At 42.8% G+C, this 20831-nt stretch overlaps 1 protein-coding gene across 1 annotated transcript; it reads right to left on the reverse strand.

Moving 5' to 3' along the window:
• Positions 1-250: 250 nt before the first annotated feature.
• On the reverse strand, positions 251-10388 carry LOC137595753 (thiol S-methyltransferase TMT1A-like). Its single transcript, XM_068316019.1, has 2 exons — positions 9853-10388; positions 251-1039 (listed from the first exon to the last, which is right to left on the reverse strand). The coding sequence occupies exons 1-2, from the start codon at positions 10345-10347 to the stop codon at positions 806-808; spliced, it is 729 nt and encodes a 242-aa protein (XP_068172120.1). The 5' UTR covers positions 10348-10388; the 3' UTR covers positions 251-805.
• Positions 10389-20831: the final 10443 nt, after the last annotated feature.

The following is a 20831-nucleotide window of genomic DNA, read 5'->3' on the forward strand; positions in this document are numbered from 1 at the left end:
GTAAAACACAATGGAATGTTGTTGATTCTGTAAGTAAATAAATATATTTTCACTCAGTAAATGCAGTGTGGCTATCACATTTCTGTTAAGAAAAATGTTAACATCTAACAATTTAGCAGAAAGTGAAAATACTGTAGACCTTCGTTTCCGTCTGCAGTCATTTAATCATAATGCCAAACCCCTTGTCCACAAACAGACTGAAAATATAAATAAGAATGCAATGATTGGAAAATCATTGAAAAGAATGAGTTTATTTTCTTGATGAAATAAGCAAGAAGTAGATGTTCCAACTCCAACATAAATATTCATCATTAAGGAGCCTTAACAAATTTGACGTTTACCCATGAAATAACCCCATACTAGCAGCGATACTGTTTTACTTTATTTACATTTACTGAGAGCAAGTCGAAAGTGCAGAACGAAGTTGTCTGCATTTCATGAGAAAAGGCCCATTTGATGTAATATATGGCTAGTTGCATCTTGAGTTCAGAAGATGACATGATCGTACTCTTTATGCATGACAGACATCTACCCTAGTGTGTTGTTTACTCCAACTGACTTTATTCATAAACTGACATGAATAAAACAAAGAAATGCTGACATATTTTCCAAATCAGCTGCACAGAAGATTAGTGCTCTGTTCTATGTACTCTATAGAAAAATTGTCTTGAAATAATTACTTTAAGGCAAAAGCTGGATTATTCAAAATAAGTAAGCAGCTGTTTTTATTGCTAGTACTACCAATCAATCAAAGTTCACAGAGCAGAAGAGACTCATGTACTGTAATGTCATTCACTTGTTATGGCTATTTTACAGCATAACCAGTGATGTGCGGTTTGATCAGGTAGAACAACGGTGCCATGATATGTCTTATTTTGAGTTCAGAGAATCCAGCTGACTCCAAATATTTCCACGTGGGCTGAGGGAGTCTGCATCCATCCCCAAAGTAATACCAGAGGGGCTGCAGAACATGCTGTAAGAAGTACATCCAAGTCGAAGTGTCTGCTACAACATGCTCCATGAAAAAGAAGGCTCCACCCTGCAAAGCAAAAGCAAGGACTGGTTATGTGTGTGCCACCGTTCAGTGATAAATGTCTAATGATTATCTTAATTTTAACCCAAGTACGAACAAGTTAAAGTATTTTCCGCACTATAAGGCGCACCTAAAAGCCTATAATTTTCTCATAATCCTGTAGTGCGCCTTATAATCCAATGCGCCTTGTATATGGATTCATATAAATGTTAGTATTGGTTAAAAACAAGATCGCAGAAAAAAAGCCGGCAGTCTGGCCGGCAGTCATGCCGCACCAGGAGGCACCCTCAGAAGGCACTACGCCCCCTAACGACAGTAGTCAAGGGGCATCGCCGAAGTGCTGACTCACTGACCTGACGGCAGAGCAGCTTGAGCCTGGGGTTAGCAGCGGTACCTGGCTACGATTCCGTAGCAAAACAGGGAATTTTCAACAATTCTGTTAATAAAGTTTGACTGACTGAACTCAGTATTTACTAACTATTTGGCGTCGGAAATAACTTTAAACTTAATTGGTCTTAAAAATGCCATTGTGCTGGAATCTAGTGACGGTCCATTCTATTAGTCTGTGGAAACGGAGAAAGTGGCATAAAGGTGAATGAAAGACCCTCAAAGCTGAACTTCCAGCCTTTTCTGAAATTTCAAGAGCAGTCACTGCTAGATAAAGGTGCCAAAGAGTGTGCTGCAATTGATTTACAAATGTTGTTGATACCTGAAACAACACGTTACGGGGGGGCAGGGGGTGCATTCAGGCTTGTGTAACCTGTCTACAGCGACGTGCTGTGAGATTCACGGCGGTGAGACACCGACGTTAAAGTCAGTTCTAGGAGTACAACAGCGTCGCATTTTCCAGTAAATTAGCAGCCTGACATTAAAAACTTGTTAAAAAATTGTTTAGGACACACAGCAGCAAAGAGCTGCACCTCATCTCCGACTGGACTACCGAAACAATATTTAATTAATACACGAAGACGAACATCGGAGCTTAAATATCTGCTTCAAACTTCCGATCAGGAAATAATGCGCCCTGTTCGAACTGGTCGGTCCACTGTAATTAATTTAACCAGTTTTTAATGTCAGGTTTTTTAATACGCGTGTTGACTTCTTTCTAAGGCCCCGTCCACACGATGACGGATTTTTTTAAAAACTGAACTTTTTAAAAACACATCGAAAACGAATCGCGTCCACACAACAGCGTTTTTAAAAAAATCTCCATCCACACGTAAACGCACCAGTGCGTTTTCGAAGACTGCTATAAGCATGCCAAACCATGTGGTGGCAGTATTGAGTCAAATTTTATCCAATAGGAATCCTCCGTGTTTTGTTGTCACAACACACGGGCCCATAAATATGACGTCACAGCGGTTTTCGTTGCAGGCAAGACGTCAGCGTCGCGGATAGGCCGCCCACACGACAACGCAGGCCCAGTGTTTTTAAAAAAATCCACCTCGGCCAGCGTTTTAAAAAAGTTGCGTTTTCGTTCCGGATATCTGCGTTGTCGTGTGGACGAAAGGCGTAAACACAACAGAGAAGTTGCGTTTTCAAAAAATCCGTCATCATGTGGACGGGGCCTAAGATGGCAAAGTGATCAAGTGATCAGGTTTCCTTGAGGCTCATGTGGCATAAATCAGTGGGTTGATTATACCTACGTGAATATAATTTAATGTTTAAAGCGAGAAATTAAACATATGATTTATATGTTTAATTTGTATTTTATTTGGTAAGGCTCATGTTCTGAGTTTGATGATTATTTTACGAGTGTTTTCTGTTAAGTTAAAGGCTGGTTAATGGTTTGAAAAGTTACTTAGCAATGTCAACCAGCAGAGGGCGCATGCGCTGGACTGTGTTTGCAGAGAAAAGGTAAGACACACAGAAGAAAAGAGACGAGCGCCTGTACGTGAGTGAAAATTGGATGTACGAGTGTTCAGACAAAAATAAAAATACTTTAAAAATTAAATGTGTAGAGAGGGCAGCTTCATTCTGCACCACGCTACATATTTTGGTAGCAGAGGATGGTTGATTTAGCCCACGGCTCAGTCGCATAGAAGAATAAGAAGACGAGAACCATGGAGGAAGTTAGGGACGAAGTTAGCAGGATACTACTGATGCTGGAGGAGACAGAGCTCATTGCTCTCTGTGAGCATCTAAAGTGTAATGCACCTGTCGAGGGGTTTGCCTGCAAAGCAAGACGCGCCCTAATCAGGTTGGTGGAGACGACATTAGATGAAATAGAGGCAGATGAAGAGTCCACACAAGCATATCAGCAGTATCTGCAGAGTGTACTGTCCTTCCTGGCCTCCCCGAAGCGGGCACAGGAGGAACTGCGGTCTGAGACTGGAGTTCAGGGAATGAGTGAGTTAAAGAACTTGAGAAGGCAGTACCAGGAGTTACAGCGGCAGATGCAAGAGGAATTCAGGGCAATGGAGGAAAAGATCAAGCAGAAAACACAAGCAGCAGGTGGAGACGCTGTGTCCGCCAACATGACTGGAAAGGAAGAAGACACAAGGACTGCCATCATGACACCAACCAGACTGCCCGGGGTAACCCTGAGGCGTGAGTTTCGGATAATTGGACAGATTGGTGAAGCGGGTCAAAAGGATAAATTGTCGTACACAAGCCTCATAAACCAGATAGAGGCTGGACTGCGCAAAGGACATGAAGAAACAGAGATAATTGAAGCAGTCACCTGTGCTGTGAGTCCAGGTCTTCATCTGCGGGAGAAGCTGGAAATAAAGCGAGAACTGACACTGCACACCCTCAAAACTATACTCAAGGGTCACTACAAGGTGGACTGCTCCTCTGACCTGCTGCATCGACTGATGACCGTGACACAAGACCCAAAAGAGTCAGCACAGAATTTCTTGTTCCGAGCAATAGAACTGAAAGAGAAGCTGATGAGAAAATCCAGTGAAGATGATGCAGCTGAGGAAGGTGAGCAGTTCAGTCCAGAGCTAATTCAGAGAAAATTCCTATGTTCCATAGAGACTGGTCTTTATAGTGATGCCGTTAAATTCCAGCTCAAGCCATATCTCCATAACCGTACTGTCACAGATGAAGTGTTAATTGAACGAATCAGTGAGGCCGCAAATATAGAGCAAGAAAGACAGCAAAAACGGAGAATGACCATGATAAATAAACCCCCAAAAGTCAGTGAAGTGCAGGCGGAGGCTTACCCAGCGGATGCCTCAGTGGCAGCAGTTGACACTGTTACTAACCTTAAAGCAGGGGGAAAGGTAAGAAAAGTCAGGGATCCAAGATCGAGGTAGACCCAATAGAAGCACTGAAGGCTGAGGTTCTAGAAATGAAAAAGTTAATGTTACAAACAGTGGAACCTACAAAAGCCAGACCACCAGAGAAAACGTTCACACCCAGCCGTATCCGGCCCAGGGGTTGTAGATTTTGTCAGGAAGCGCAGATAGGTGACTCCTGCAGACACTGCTCCAAGTGTGGACAAGAGGGGCATCTTTCCAGAGGATGCCGACGGGTAGAGAGCAGCAGGGAAATGAGACGGGGCTGCCGAGCCGGGACCCCCGGTAGCCCGTGAATCATCCAGTCCCAACATGCAGCAACCTGTTCCACCTCCCACACTGCCTCAAACCTCATTAGTCAACTATCTCCCACCACGACGCAAGGAAAGACTCATCAAGTTGATTGCAAAGAGACACACTGTCCACTGCACACAGGACACAGTTCCAACAGTAGCATTATGGGACTCAGGCGCTCAGGCAACCATCATTAATGAAGAATGGAGAAAGCTGCACTTACCGCACAGCAAGGTACAACCCCTCAGTGAACTGTTAGGCTCAGACATGTTAATGGGAGTGGCAGCCAACCAAACAAATTCCTTTCCTGGGCTGGGTAGAAGTAGAGTTTAGGCTAGGGAACGATTCCACAATGACAAAGCCACTCTTAGTACCTATTCTAGTGTCAAGCGACCCACAGGTAGCAGCAGAACCAATAATAGGCTACAACGTGATAGAGAAAATAACAGGAGAGGGTAGTCAGACAACAAGGACAGAGACTAACCACACAGTGTGTCAAGCTTTCCAGATAACAGTCAAGACAGCACAACAAGTGCTTCAGCTTATTCATGCCCCTGTTATTGAGGAAGATGTGGGAATTGTACACACAGGAAAAAGAATACTCACTTTAGCCACTGAGCAAGTCACCACAGTGTATGTTAATGTCAACACTGGGGCGCAGTATTGTGGCCAAGACCTGTTTCTAGTCCCAACTGAAGAGCCAACATTACCAGAGGGTGTAGTGGTAGGTGAGGGTCTAGTCAGTGTCCCCAGGAAAAGGTCAGGCTATGTGCCAGTCCCCATCTCTAACACAAACAATCACAGTGTAACCCTGACCCAGCGCACTGTACATGGCCACCTGCAACCAGTCAAGACAGCCTATGCCGCCAGCGTTGAGCAAACGAATGGAGGACAGCGAGTAAAGTCACCAACTAACACAGCATCAGCTGCAGGCGGTGACAACTCAAAAGTACAGAAACCAGCCTGGTAGGACCCTCCGGTTGATCTTAGTCACCTGAACGAGGAGCAAAGGAGGACCACAAAACAGCTGCTGAGAGAGGAGTGTCACGCGTTTGCCTACGACGATGATGACATCGGCTCAATCCCCTCACTGAAACTCCACATCACGCTACATGACACCACTCCAGTAAGAAGAACATACATGGCAGTCCCAAAGCCACTGCATCAGGAAGTGAAAGAGTATATTCAGGACTTGTTGAATCGGGGCTGGATTACTCCTTCACGCTCTCCGTACGCTTCACCAGTCATGTGCGTGTGAAAGAAAGATGGGACTCTAAGATTGTGTTGTGACTATCGAGAACCGAACAAAAGGTCAGTCCCACATCGCCACCCCATACCCAGAATCCAAGATATGCTTGACTCATTCACTGGCAGCTCCTGGTTCTCCGTACTGGACCACGGGAAGGCCTATCACCAAGGGTTCCTGGATGAGGAAAGCCAGCCCCTGACAGCTTTCATAACCCCCTGGGGCCTGTACCAGTGGGTCCGAATCCCATTTGGATTGAGTCCAACACCCGCCGAATTCCAGAGAAAAATGGAGCAATGTCTGTGTGGCTTGAGAGATGTCATGTGTCAACCGTATCTGGACGACAATCTGGTCCACAGCCCAAGTTTTGAGGACTGTGTTACAGAGGTATCAGGAGCACGGGGTGAAACTCAGTTCCCATAAGTGTGAGGTGCTGAAGAGGAAGGTGAGGTTTCTGGGACGTTTGATGTCTGGATGTCTGTCTGGAGAAGGCTACACCATGGACCCAGCTGAAGTGGCCCCAGTCCAAGCCTTAAAGGAGAAAGTGCCGACGACTGTGGGAGAGCAGAGAAGAGTGATGAGATACCTCTCATACTAACGAACATACGTACATCCCAAACTTCTCCAGAATAGCCCAGCCCCTGTACCAACTGCTCTCAGCACCACCCGATCAAATGAACAAAGGGAAGGCCAGGGACACCACCAGGAAGAAAGGTAACCTCCCACCTAACATTCCTATACAGTGGACTGAGAGCCACCAAAAGACATTGAACTCTCTCATAGACAAGCTGATAGAGGCTCCCATTCTGGGATATCCAGACATGACCCAACCATTCGTCCTCCACACAGATGCATCCCAGGAGGGGTTGGGAGCAGTACTTTATCAGAGATAGAACAGCAAGATGGTAGTCATAAGCTATGGGTCCAGAACTCTCACACCACCTGAAAAGAACTATCACATGCACTCAGGGAAATTAGAGTTTTTAGCATTAAAATGGGCAATATGTGAACGCTTCCGGGATCATCTATCATGCTCCACATGTCGTCGTTTATGCTGACAACAATCCCTTAACCTATATCCTCTCAACAGCTAAGCTAAATGCTACAGGTCATAGGTGGGTGGGTGAGCTTTCTGAGTTTGACTTCTCCATTAAGTATAGACCAGGAAAGTGTAACACCGATGTGGATGGCCTCTCGTGCATGCCATTAGACAAATGCATTCATGACACAATGCACAGAGGAGGTGGGTCAGGAAGTGTTCAGTGCAACAGTACAGGGAGTCAGTGTGCAACGAGACACCCCGCCGGTTTGGGTAGCAGCAGTCCCTATAGAGACACTAGACTTAGTGAGAGACGCAAGTGCATACCCTCGAACCAAGTCCCTGACACCAGAGCAGATACGAGACAGTCAGGAAAGAGACCTTGTTACAGGCCAAGTCCTACGTTACAAGAGAGACAATCAGCATCCATCCAGGAGAGCTCTGAAAGCGGAACCAATGGATGTCAGAGTGTTAATGCAACGGCTGCTCAACAGGATGCAGAGGCTGACAACAGAAGCATCACAGCTGATGGAGATGGTAAGGATGACACAGCAGAGCCGGGAGGAACTCTACAAGAGTCATCAGAGGAGGAGCCTTCTCCAGCGACCAGCTATCTGCAGCGACACAGGCACCGTCCCCGAATGCTGACCTACAATACCTTGGGTGAGCCGATGTGGGTGGAAGCTGGCGCAGAGAGTCTACGAGTTGTATGTCCCCAGCTTGCAACCCACCGGTCATGTGGTGAACGTGGGCATCACCAGGAACTGAGGTAATGGGTTGAACTCACATTTCACAGACATGACGGTAGTTCAGAGAAAATGTACTCTGAGAAGTAGAGTGGTGGAACTGTATGGACTGTGGATGTGAAGGAGAGACAATTTCGGGAGAACATGTTGAACTGGTACTGTACAAATGAAGAGACTGGTAGCAGACTAAAAGAACTGAGGCCGATATGAGTTCTGTTACACCTGAGAGTTGATCTGACTGGGATCCAGAGTACAGTAACTGATGGTTAGTGGTATAGGTTTAAATGGGCCAGATACTTTGATAAAGGGGTACTAATTGAATTAAATGTCAAATGCCACTTTTAAATAAGTAATGCCATATTTTCAGTAAGCAAATTCAATGTGTTGTAAAAAAGGTAAACTTTGAGTGTCTGAAATGTCTGGAGACATTTATTATTGGGGGGGGGGGTGTGGCATAAATAGCCATCAGTGGGTTGATTATACCTACGTGAATATGATTTAATGTTTAATTAATATGATTTATGTTTAATTTGTATTTTATTTGGTAAGGCTCATGTTCTGAGTTTGATGATTATTTTACGTGTTTTCTATTAAGTTAAAGGCTGGTTAACGGGTTGAAAAGTTACCTAGCAATGTTTAACTCCGACCAGCCGTGGGCGCGTGCGCTAGACTGTGTTTGCAGAGAAAAGGTAAGACACACAGGGAAGAAGAGAGACGAGCGCCCGTATGTGAGTGAAAATTGGATGTACGAGTGTTCAGAGAAAAATAAAAATACTTTAAAAATTAAATGTGTTGTGGAGGTCGGCTTCATTCTGCACCACGCTACACTCAGAATGGCCTCATTGAAATAACAATAGGGCTCTTTCACAGCTGATTAAAGATACTCACAGTCATGAATCCTCTAGCTAGTGGACGGATAGTGCAACTACAGCCACTAGTTTTTTAAATCTATTTTAATTTTTTTATTATATGCGCCTTATAATCCGGTGCGCTTTATATATGAAATAAATGTAGAATAAACTATTCATTAAAGGTGCACCTTATAGTGCAGAAAATACTGTACTTGACTGATACCCGTAGGAGAATTATTAGCACACACACGGGTTGGAGTATAATTTCTTTAGAAGGGTTGCAAGTTGACACCTGCCAAAAGGGTCAATTAATCAAGTTTTCCTAAAGCTGTTGAGTCGATCCACTGGACGTTAAGAAAGTTAGCATGAGTTTAAACTGTGTAGTGGTTGTTTGGTTTAAACCAAACAACCACTACACAGACGCATGGCTCAACAAAGAAGAGCCAACACATCAGGTCAGGACTCGGCAGTCTTCCTTCACCTCAAGGAAGAGGGACACTCATTTCAGGACACAGGTGTTCAGATCTTGGACAGGGAAGATAAATGGTTTGAGAGAGGAGTGAAAGAGGCCATCCACGTCAAAGTGGAGAAGCCATCTCTCAATAGAGGGGGTGGTCTGCTACATTACCTTTCTCCCATTTATAAACATGTCCTTTCGAAACTCCCAAAAAGATTGTCTCAGCGGATTGACCCAGGTGATGGGTCTCATGCTAATGACCCTCATTAGCATACAAAGGTGTAACTCACATCTCAACAACCCACTTTGACATCCCCACCAACAAGCCAGACGGGTTTAATGACGGTCGTTGGAATGTGAAAAGCACTGTCCACACCCCACAGCTGGGACATTATCAGCCACTCTCTGAACTGAAGAAGTCTCTTGGATGAGAGACGAAACATCTTGAAGAACTTTCTTAACGTCCAGTGGATCGACTCAACAGCTTTTGGATAACCATGACCTGGATGACTGAGAACCTACACAGACTTAATCAAGTTTTATTTATATAGCACTTAATCATGGCAACAGACGTTTCAAAGCGCTTTAACAGACAGGAAAAACCCAAATGAACCCTCCAAAGCAAGCATAATTGATGAGGGAAAAACTCCCTTGTTGAGGAAGAAACTCCGGGCAGGACCCAGACTCTTTTGGGCGACCATCCGCCGGTCCTTCGGGTGAGATTCAAGCCCAATTCCAATCTTCTTTTCCTATCGGCTTTTCCCTTCAGGGGTCGCCACAGCTACTTAAAATCTTTAATCTTTACTTAAAATCCTCCACCTTCTCGATCTCTTCTCCCTGTAACCTCACTCTTCCACTTGGGTCCCTCTCATTCACACACATCTGATCTGTCTTACTGCGGCCAACCTTCATTCCTCTCCTTTCCAGGACTCGTCACTTACCGGCTTCAAGACGCGATGAATTTCACACACAGTTCGCTGAACGTCGTCCACGGTGCAGAGCACCAGGGTGCAGACGACCACATCCACCGAAGCGTCTCTGACAGGGCTCAAGTCCTCCCCGGACAGCATCAGAAACCTCTCATATACGAGGTGATCATTCTTGTCCATGCTGGTCTTCAGATATTTCTGGAAATTCGGGTTCGGGTCCGTGCAGATCACCTTAGAACCAGGGGGATAAAACTCAAAATTTGCGCCGGTGCCGCAGCCGATCTCCAGGAGCGTCACTTGCCCCCCGGGTCGAGCGAACTCCGGGAGTTGATCAAACAGTTCTGCCTTGTTGACACGCATTTTTCGGTTGTATTGTTTGGTGATGTTGTATAGGATTTTCGGAAAGAAATGTTTATATATTTTGTAGAGGCCGACAGCTTCAAGCAAATGAAGCGGCAGGCAAAACACGTTAACGACCAACGTACAAAGTCTTATCAGGAGCGACATTTTTCTGCTTCTTCTTGAAGCGAATGGAGAAATATGCGCACTCATGAAGGTAAGTGTGCGCGCATAAATGGCAGCCAATTACTCAAATCCGGTTGGGATTTTCAAAATAAATCGACGTTTCTTCAAGCGGTGAATTACAGTACAGTACTGTATATGATAGTGTTGTATTAATTTTAGCAGATGTAGAAATGATGACACTGAGTGTGATTTGATGGATTGTTTCCTTTATGGTGGAAAAACTCATTGACCAGGTACAGTATATATACGTTGGGAGGGATGTAGAACAGGTACACACGAAAACTGTGATTGTGGAGATATATTTTCACTCAATAAAAACATAACAATGCTATTTTTGTCAATAAAGTGTCAATGAAATATTAATGGGAATACCGAAAGACAGGAGACAGAGCTGGAGGTAGCAGAGATGAAGATGCTGAGGTTCTCTTTGGGAGTGACCAGGAAGGATAGGATCAGGAATGAGTACATCAGAGGGACAGCACATGTTTGAGGTTTTGGAGATAAAGTCAGAGAGGCCAGACTGAGATGGTTTGGACATGTCCAGAGGAGAGATAGTGAATATATTGGTAGAAGGATGCTGAGTTTTGAACTGCCGGCAGGAGGCCTAGAGGAAGACCAAAGAGGAGGCTTATGGATGTAGTGAAAGACGACAAGGTTGGCGCGGTGGTTTGCGCTGTCGCCTCACAACACGGCGGGTCTGGGTTCGAGCATCTCCCCGTGTCCGCGTGGGTTCTCTACGCGTTCTCCGGTCCCAAATTGCCCGTAGGAGTGAGTGAGTGTGTGCGTGTTTGTATGTGTGTGGCTCCCCGGTGCACTGGCGTCGTTCCCGGAGTGTCCCCCGCCTCACGGCCTTGCCGGCTGGGATAGGCTCCAGCTCCCCGTGGCTCCAGCTCCCTGTCACCTGCTACGGTGGATACAGCGGCGGTACATGAAAATGAATGACTGAATGAATGAAAGAGGACATAAGGGTAGTTGGTGTGAGAGAAGAGGATGCAGAAGACGGGGCTAGATGGAGGCAACTAATTCGCTGTGGCAACCCCTGAAGGGAAAAACCAAAAGGAGAAGTAGAACATTGATTATATTTACAATGAATATATTGTGTATGCTGGAGCTCAAAATGATACAAAATACTGTTTGTCCAATTGAATGATAGTCAGTAAAAAGGCTGAAATTGACATTGTGTCTTTTTTTCTTTTATTTTATACTGGCAAATGGAGGGCATGTTTGATAGATCCTATTGACCAGACCAGGTGTCGACAACCTTTAACACTCATATAGTCATTTGGACCCGGATTCTGTGGGAAAGAAAACACTAGGAGCCACAAATATAAAGCAATCTAAAATGAAGATAACACATACAGTATATTGTTTTTGTTTTTTTAACCTTTGCACATTGTGTAAACAACTCTTAAGTTTATTTAATTTTATACAGCCCAAATTCACAGAAAATGTCACAAAGGGCTTTACAATCTGCACATGGATGGTATCCCTTTGATCCTTGTGTACTGTGAGCAGTACGACCCTCAAATAAGGAAAACTCCCCCAAAACCCTTTTAACAGGGAAAAAAATGGATTGGAGGAACCTCAGGAAGACTACAGAGCAGCGACCCCTCTATCAGGAGTTGACAGACGAGGCAATAGATACCAATTAACAACTCGACAATAATAGTAACAATAACAGTAATAAATGTAGTGTGTTCTATAGTGTGTTCTATAGCTAACGAAATCCATGAATTGCTACACAGAAAGTGAAAAATGTATTTACTTAACACATTTTGAACCCTTAAAATAGTAATTTAAACATGCTGAGTTGAAGGTCCCTTTCTAATGAATTAAAAAGCTGAACTTCAATTATCTACATAACACAACCCCTGCCATTACTGGAGTTCATTCATGTATTTCACCCACGCTAGTGTTTTCTATCTTTAACGTCTGTGTTTTCCACACACTTCTCCACACCCCATCAGCAATCAGTTCATTTCTGTCACCTGTCTTGCTCAAACGCCTGCAGCTCACTTTCCATCCAACCGCCAAGTTAAAAATATTCTGCTCAGAACTTAGTTCTTGTTCAGATTGTTTAGTGACTTCATTTGGCTACCTGATTTTGCTTTGTTCTTGGATTCTACCTGTTTACCCACTCCCTATTTGATGTGAATGCCTGATTCTCTGTTTACCCAGTTTTGGAATAGAATAGTACTACATCACTGAAAAATGAAAAATAAATATTTGAAAAATATCAGTATAAATGTTTATTTTACCTGGTTAATGGGACTTCTGCGCCAATTGTTGACAAGAATTTTTTTTTTTCAAATTCACAATCTTCCAGTTTTATAACTACAATTAAAAAAATACGTTTCAATTGGATATTTATATTTTATTTTCACAAGCCACACAGAGCTGTGGGATGCTGACTTCTGGAACAGACACTTTGTCCTTTTCAATCATGTAGAATTTATTCAGACTCTGACTTAATATTCACCTGAAACATAAAGATCCTGAATTCATCATTCGTTGTCATGAGTACAAGATGTTCTATCACAATCTAGGTCATGGTTACGCTGGAGCCTATCCCAGTTTACAACCGGACACAGGCAGAGTAAACCCTGGACAATCTGGTCACGATGAACCCAGCTGACCAAATCCTAACCTTATTCTTCTTCTTTTCCTTTCGGCTTTTCCCTTCAGGGGTCGCCACAGTGAATCAATTTCCTCCATCTAGCCCTGTCCTTTGAATCCTCTTCTCTCACACCAACTACCTTCATGTCTTCCCTCATTACATCCATAAACCTCCTCTTTGGTCTTCCTCTAGGCCTCCTGCCTGGCAGTTCAAAACTCAACATCCTTCTACCAATATATTCACTATCTCTCCTCTGGACATGTCCAAACCATCTCAGTCTGGCCTCTCTGACTTTATTTCCAAAACCTCTAACATGTGCTGTCCCTCTGATGTACTCATTCCTGATCCTATCCTTCCTGGTCACTCCCAGAGAGAACCTCAGCATCTTCATCTCTGCTACCTCCAGCTCTGTCTCCTGTCTTTTCCTCAGTGACACTGTCTCTAGACCAAACAACATCGCTGGTCTCACCACAGTTTTGAATACCTTTACTTTCATTTTAGCTGAAACTCTTCTATCACACATCACACCTGACACTTTCCTCCACCCGTTCCAAATCCTAACCTAAACCAGAGAAAATGCCAGAACCTATCTCTGAAACAGTGAACGAACCAGAACATGTGGCCAAGTCCAACTCCCTGTGACTGAACTTGAACCAGAGTTTGAACCTGATTCCAATCCTGAGCCTGAACCTGATTCTGAACCGGAACCTGAATCTGTCCGAGAGCCTGAGCCTGAGCTGTAGTTGTCCAGCCTGGAACCCGAAACTGAATCCAACTCTGTCCCAGAGCCTGATCTTGTCCTGGAACCCAATCCTGAACCTCCCCCAGACCTCCACCAACTGATTGATGGAGCCCCAGTATACTGTTTATTGCTTAATCAGACCCCATGTGGCCGGGGCATCTAGTATCTTGTAAATTGGGAGGGGTATGGCCACGAGAATAATTTGTTCGTGCCAGCTTGCAACATCCTGAACCAAACTCTCTTCTCAGAGGAAATAATTGGGACCACTCTGAACCACCTGGAACAGCGGGAGCCATTCCTAGAGGGTGGGAGTCTGCTTATTAAAATTTTGGATCCTAATAATAATTATGAATTAGATGAATATAACGCTTTTCTGGATACTCAAAGTCGCTTTCAGGTGGATCCATTATTCATTCACGACTCATTTGTACTTTGTGATAGTAAGCTACATGTTCTTCTTCTTTTCCTTTCGGCTTTTCCCTTCAGGGATTTGTACAGCAAATCAATTGCCTCCATCTAACCCTATCTTCTGCATCCTCCTCTCTAACACCAACTACCTTCATGTCCTCTTTGACTACATCCATAAACCTCCTCTTTGGTCTTCCTCTTTGCAGTGCTCTTCACTCTTTTAACGAATGTTATTAATCTATTCTTCTTCTTCTGTGTTTTAAGTCCTGTACTTTGAATATGAATGGGGCATATTCAACATGGAGACAAGAGCCTCTGTTTTTAGTTTGATAAATGTTAGTTTTCTTCATTTAGGAATGTTTTTGATGGGAATTCCTTTTGTGTGAATCTCTTTTGGATTTTGTGTCAACGTGATTTTCTTGTAATTTGGCTTTTATGAATAAATGTATTTTAAAAAAATCAAATCTAGACCTCCTGCCTGGCAGTTCAAAAATTCAGCATCCTTCTACCAATATATTCACTATCTCTCCTCTGGACATGTCCAAACCATCTCAGTCTGGCCTTTCTGACTTTATCTCCAAAACCTCTAACATGTGCTGTCCCTCTGATGTACTCATTACTGATCCTATCCATCCAGGTCACTCCTAAAGAGAACCTCAGCATCTTCATCTCTGCTATTTCCAGCTCTGTCTCCTGTCTTTTCCTCAGTGACACTGTCTCTAGACCAAACAACATCGCTGGTCTCACCACAGTTTTGTACACATTTCCTTTTATTTTGGCTGAAACTCTTCTATCACACATCACACCTGACACTTTCCTCCACCCGTTCCATCCTGCCTGTACATGCTTCTTCACCTCTTTTCCACACTCTCCATTGCTCTGGATTGTTGACCCTAATTACTAAAAATCCTCTACCTTCTTGATCTCTTCTCCCTGTAACCTCACTCTTCCACTTGGGTCCCTCTCATTCACAGACATGTACTCTGTCTTACTGCGGCTAACCTTCATTCCACTCCTTTCCTTCACAGAATGCTTGTATGTTCAAAACATGTGCGGCTACATACTGGGCAAGGCACCAGATGTGACATATTTTTAGTTTTATTTTAATAATTTTACATGCGTACATTGTAGATGATAGTTTTCATTTAGTCTTTTGACTGGTTTACAGGCATATCATAATCAGCTTTTTTGGAAGTGTAAACTGTTTGAAATAATTAAGTTTATATATAAGAGTACATAAAAGTATTGAAGTATTTACATTTGTATTTGAAGTATTGTTTTTTTCCCAGAAGCACTTATTTATCTGGGGTTTGCATGTGTTTCCCTCTGCTTTCCCACCTAAAACATGTAATAAATGAACTGGTGACAAACAGTGAAGGGACCTCACCTGGAGGACTGTCGTTTTGTTGTAAACAAACACTCGGCTCCCAAAAATAACATACACTTAAAACTAAAAGCAAGATTAAATTAAAAACCAGTTGCTGTGACAGTGCAGTGTTTTGAAAATAGCGCGCACAATATCAACTGACCATAAAGGAAGCTAACAGCAGGGGGCGCCCAAGTCCTTAAAATCAGAGACCAATGAGACTCACTACCAGGAAGTCATCGCAAGAGTTCCAGTCGGTTCTCTGTGATTAGTGGAGCTTTTTACATCAATGACATCTTTCTGGTCAGAGTTTTATGTTCTCCCTTGTCTGTGTGAGTTCTCCCACCACCAAAAACAAACTTTGGTGAATCAATCCAGAAAAAAAATATCCATAGGTCTGTGCGGCCTTAGATTAATTGGTGACTCATCCAGGGTGTACCCCACACCTACCATAAGTAGTCAGCTAACATAGGCTTCAGCATAATCTGTCAAACATATCTTGGATAAAGGGCTGAAGATGAGAAGACTACGATTGTCTCGTCTTTAAGAACATGAATGAGTATGTTTTGAAACAAAGTCCACGGTACATCTGTTCAGTGTCTGTTTTCTTCTATTCATTTTCTGTTTCTTCAATCAATTTCCCACAGCTGTCTGAGGTCCAACTACACTGTATTTGAAATGTTTTGCCCCAAAGTGATCTGTGTTCCCAAATATCAGCTGTTAAAAAGTTAGATCTACTGAGAACAGCCTGTTTCAGGCCTCCACCGTCAAATACCAATGAGGTCTGTCTGTCAGCACCTGTTACACGTCCCTCTCATGGAGAAGAAATGGCTAATGGTAGCATGGACCAATGTAAAAATGAAACACAACCACAGTTTCGTCTGTTTTTCTTTGACTGAATATAAACACTTGTTTTGATCGTACAACAACTGAGCGAGATGTCCAACACTTTGTGTTGGACATACTAATCTTCACCTCAGGATGTACGTCGTTTATCCATCAAGAGAGGAGTTTTCTCGCGCAGACGGGCTTGGGCCTGGACTCAAACCGGGAACCTCCTTGCTGCGCGGCAACAGCACTACCCACTGCGCCACCACAATAATAAAAAATATTAATTATAATTTTAGTCATGGATAATTTTTCAAAATCTTTTCAAGGTTCATCATAAGGGTAGAAAAACATAAACTGTAAATCCATTCATCTCCATCCATCCATCCATCCATCCATCCATCCATCCACCCATTGCCACTTATGCAGTGAAGGGTTTCCAAGAGGCTGGAGTCTATCCCAGATAACACAGTGAGCGCACCCTGTACAAATCTAGTTTATCACAGATACAGAAATAACTAATTATTTATCGACGAATATACATTAGCATGGTGTAACAATAAAAAAGATAAAGAGCCCCTCCAAAGTCAGGATACACTCAGAAGAAAATTTATTTTAAGAAGGTATCTATAGCACTCACTCAGGTCATTTGATGTCCTCAGTTCCGTAGGTGATCAGAGCAAATTCATTGTAAACTTATGCTCACCTACATTATCTGCAGCAGCCACAGACTATATATATATTCAATGGTTTTTAAATTGGGGATTAAGCCTTCATTTCATTTTTAGGCCTTTAAATTATCCTCCGGTGACAGAAACAACATGCAGCATGTTCAGATATAGGGAAAAAAGACACTGAATGAAAATGTTTGAACAATGGAAAGTAAGGCTTGGTGTTGTATGACCACCCGTTTTTGGAAAAGCAGGATCTGTAATAACCCCCACACCAAATGCAATCCAGCCCTTCTTCTTTCTTTGCCTCCACCCTTCATCCCAGGTTACACCTGTTAAGATATGGCATGTTGTTACAGCCTGCCCTCCAGTGTCGGCCTTAAAAAGGAGCTGAATTCATGCAGCACATGGCTGATTCTCCCTTTGCAGTTGGATGTAAAGACGCAAAAGTTTATCGAGACATCACAAGGTATGATAACTCTCTTGTCCTCTTTCCTGTTTTTATTTAATGGGTGGCTCACATGCTCTCATCAGTCTTTTATATTGTTTCAGAAATAATCTGTTTTAGTGAAAAACTGAGAATCAGTAATTTGTGGTTTCCTTCAAAAACTGAATAGGAACCAGTTGTGGTGGCATTTTAAAGCCAAGACACTGTCCTGCTAAGATGTTTTAGGGCTGTTTTTTAAAGATTCAATATGTACTATTTGCAATCAAAAAGATCCATGAGGAACATCTTCAGTTAATTCAGCTATTGTACTGCAGAGTAAGAGCTAAGAGAGTTTGTTAATTTGTTATGGCTACTTAATAATTTAGAGCTAAAACTTTTAAACAGTCCAAGTAAAAAAGTAAGATTTTATTGGAGGTTTAGGGTAATATTCAAAGGCAGTAAGAATTGTCCACTGACACCAATTAGGACACTGTCACCAGCTGTCCTTAAAACAACAGAGCATCTTTTTTCATTTGGGAGGCCGAAAATACTAGAAATATTAGAAAATACCTTTCTAGTAATTATAATGTGTCACAGAAATGCTTTGATCAGGGACATGGAGCTTTTCTCAGCTGATCTATCTGTGCAAGTTGTTTATTTGTGATGGATGCATCACAGGTAGCTTCCCTAATCTCTCTCTCCTTTTCTTACTTTTTCTGTGTTTTCATCCTTTGTGAAATACGGATAACACAGACATGTGAGTATGTTATTCGAAGCTTCAAAATATTGTGTCAGAAATAATGGAGCGGTAAGGTGATATGATGTATCAGCTTAGAAGCCTTGAAGCCAGTTAGGGAACAGAGATCTTTCTGTCGGTGTTTGAACAAAAGGCAATGAGAAAATGTTGGCCCTCATATGTCATTCATTTATTGTGGTCACATTACTACCTACTACTGGGCCTGTCATTCTACACAAAGTCTCCATCAAGGAAACACACCTGTTGGCAACTGACATCCGGGGCATGAGACTGTGTGTGTTAGGTTATTCACCCCAAACTATGTGTTTGGTCAGGAAGACCAGGGGTTACGACCTGTGGCTGGGGCCAGGTCAGCTGTCTTGGGCAAATAAAAGCCTGGGCTTCTTTCCAGGTAATTTTTAAAAAATTCTGTAGCTGGGTTATCACTGGGTTTTTAAATTACCATTGCATTACTTTATGGTACTTTCTCTCCTGAAAGTACTGTGCTTTTGGAGGTGGGAGGAAGCCGGAGAACCCGGAGAGAACCCACACAGACACGGGGAGAGCATGCGAACTCCGCACAGAGCGGGACTCGAGCCTGGGTCCGCCGTGTTGTGAGGTGACAGCGCTAACCACTGCGCCACCGTGCCGCCCTAGCTACATTTCACTTCTTTTAAAAAAAAAAGAGGTTCCTGCATTATGTAAAACCACAGATTTTAATCAACACAACACTTTAATGATAATCATCTACTGGAGTGTGGATGATGCCTTACCTTTAATGCAGTTGTTTTTTTTAATCAGGACCATTATACTGGTTAGATATGTGGCAAATAGGACTAGCTTCTCTTTAATCATGGACACGTGTGTGTGAGTGTGTGTTTGTTTGTGTGTGTATGTATATGTTATTATTATCAGTAGTAATATTGTAATAACAATAGTAATCATAATTTCATTATTCAATATATTTAATGATAATAATTATTTAATAATAATAATAATTTCTTTAAAAATGGATTTTAAGAAAGTTTTTGTTGCTTCTATGATGAACTAACATTGTATATGAGTATTTTTACAGCCATAATTGTTTCACTTCATTCATAAAGGCAGTGGAGCATCATGTTGTGGGGGAGAGGGATGGCTGTTTTTATTTACAGCTGTGTCACATTTACCTCATAAAAGCTTTAAGTGTTTCCCAGAACAGAGAGCCTGAAAACGTAGGACAAACACCCCCCCCCCCACACACACACAGTTAAGTTGACCATGGGGTAGTCCTGAAGTACTGTGCAGAACAATCAACCACGTTTAATGTGTGTTAGTGTGTGTGTGTGTGTGTGTGTGTGTGTGTGTGTGTGTGTGTGTGTGTGTGTGTGTGTGTGTGTGTGTGTGTGTGTGTGTGTGAGGGAGAGAGTGTGTGTGTTTAGATACCCTTAAGTGTGCAGCTGTTAAAGCAACAGGGCCATCAACAGTGAAGAGCATGTACTGTATGTACCCCCCCCACACACACACACACAAAGGATATGTTCTTAAAGAGCCATACAGGATTGAGGCTATTTTGTGCTAAACAGCTTGAATTGTTCACGTCTCAAAATGTCAAGAAATCAAAAATATCTGTGTGTTGTTAGCATTTCATCATTTGTTTGGTGTGTAGCAAAGTGTACAACCGACTTTATAGGTAATATGTTAAAAATGAAATATCCATTTGTCCACTATCATCACAAATGTTGGTGTAAATCTGAGTTCAAATCAAGTCACAATCTAATCAGTTCAGGAACATCTTTCTTTAAGGACAGATGTGAAGACCTCGAGGCCTGCGCATGTGTGTGAACCCTGCATCACACAACTGTGGGAGCCAGATGTTTCATGCGCTGTGATAATACTACCTTACAAGGAGGAAGGTGAGGAGAGGGTCATCTGGCTCCCAATGATAAGTTCACAGGCCATCTGGATCAATTTATCCTGCCAGTGGAAATGAGTGCCTTCACCCAGCAGCAAGAAGGAAATGCGTTTCATTAGCCCTTGTTTTGTTCAAGCCTGTTTGAGTCGATCGTCTTGTCCTTTTTAGGAAAGGCTGCTCTCGACTTGAAGCGCACATTTTTTTCATTTCGGACGCTTTGAAGTCACAAGATGATATGTGGATGCTAAGCAGAGCATATACAGCCCTCTCTGTCTGGTTTTGGTGAGAAACTGACCCCTGAGCCTCTCAAATTACAGTCACAGACAAGCAGTTGTGACACTTGGAAAACCACGACACCTAGTGTCTAAACCTTGAACTGCTAGCTCAGATTGCAAGGGAAGTCACACACAGATGCTATTTGTGCTGTGTGTGTACACGTCCAAGGATACATTTGTGCATTTGCGCCATATTCTACATTAAAATTATTTTGTGATGTTTCTCAGTCTCAGTTCAGAGGATTTTTTTCTGTCTCTTGTTCTAGAGTGAGGACATAATGACAATTTTAGAAAATATGATTAAATGTTATTTTAGAAAACAAGTGCTACTGCAGCTTTAATGGTAAAGAATGTCACCCAAGTATCTAGAAATAGACCAGTCTCAAAGACAGTGCTTTCCGCACTAGGTAGAGTGCAGATTTTATAAATTTTTTTTTCAATTTACGGTAACCTTTTTCTGTAGAAAACTATTAGTTGTTTTGCAAAAAGGAACTGAAAACCA

The sequence above is a fragment of the Antennarius striatus genome, chromosome 5 (genome assembly GCF_040054535.1).
Source record: "Antennarius striatus isolate MH-2024 chromosome 5, ASM4005453v1, whole genome shotgun sequence".
In the NCBI taxonomy this organism is placed as follows: Eukaryota; Metazoa; Chordata; class Actinopteri; order Lophiiformes; family Antennariidae; genus Antennarius; species Antennarius striatus.

Excerpts from the sequence above, each read along its gene's own strand:
- LOC137595753 (XM_068316019.1), bottom strand. The coding sequence starts at position 10,347 with ATGTCGCTCCTGATAAGACTTTGTACGTTGGTCGTTAACGTGTTTTGC. Across the intron at positions 1,040-9,852 it reads TTCATCGCGTCTTGAAGCCG|GGTGGAGCCTTCTTTTTCAT; the intron begins GTAAGTGACGAG and ends TTTGCTTTGCAG.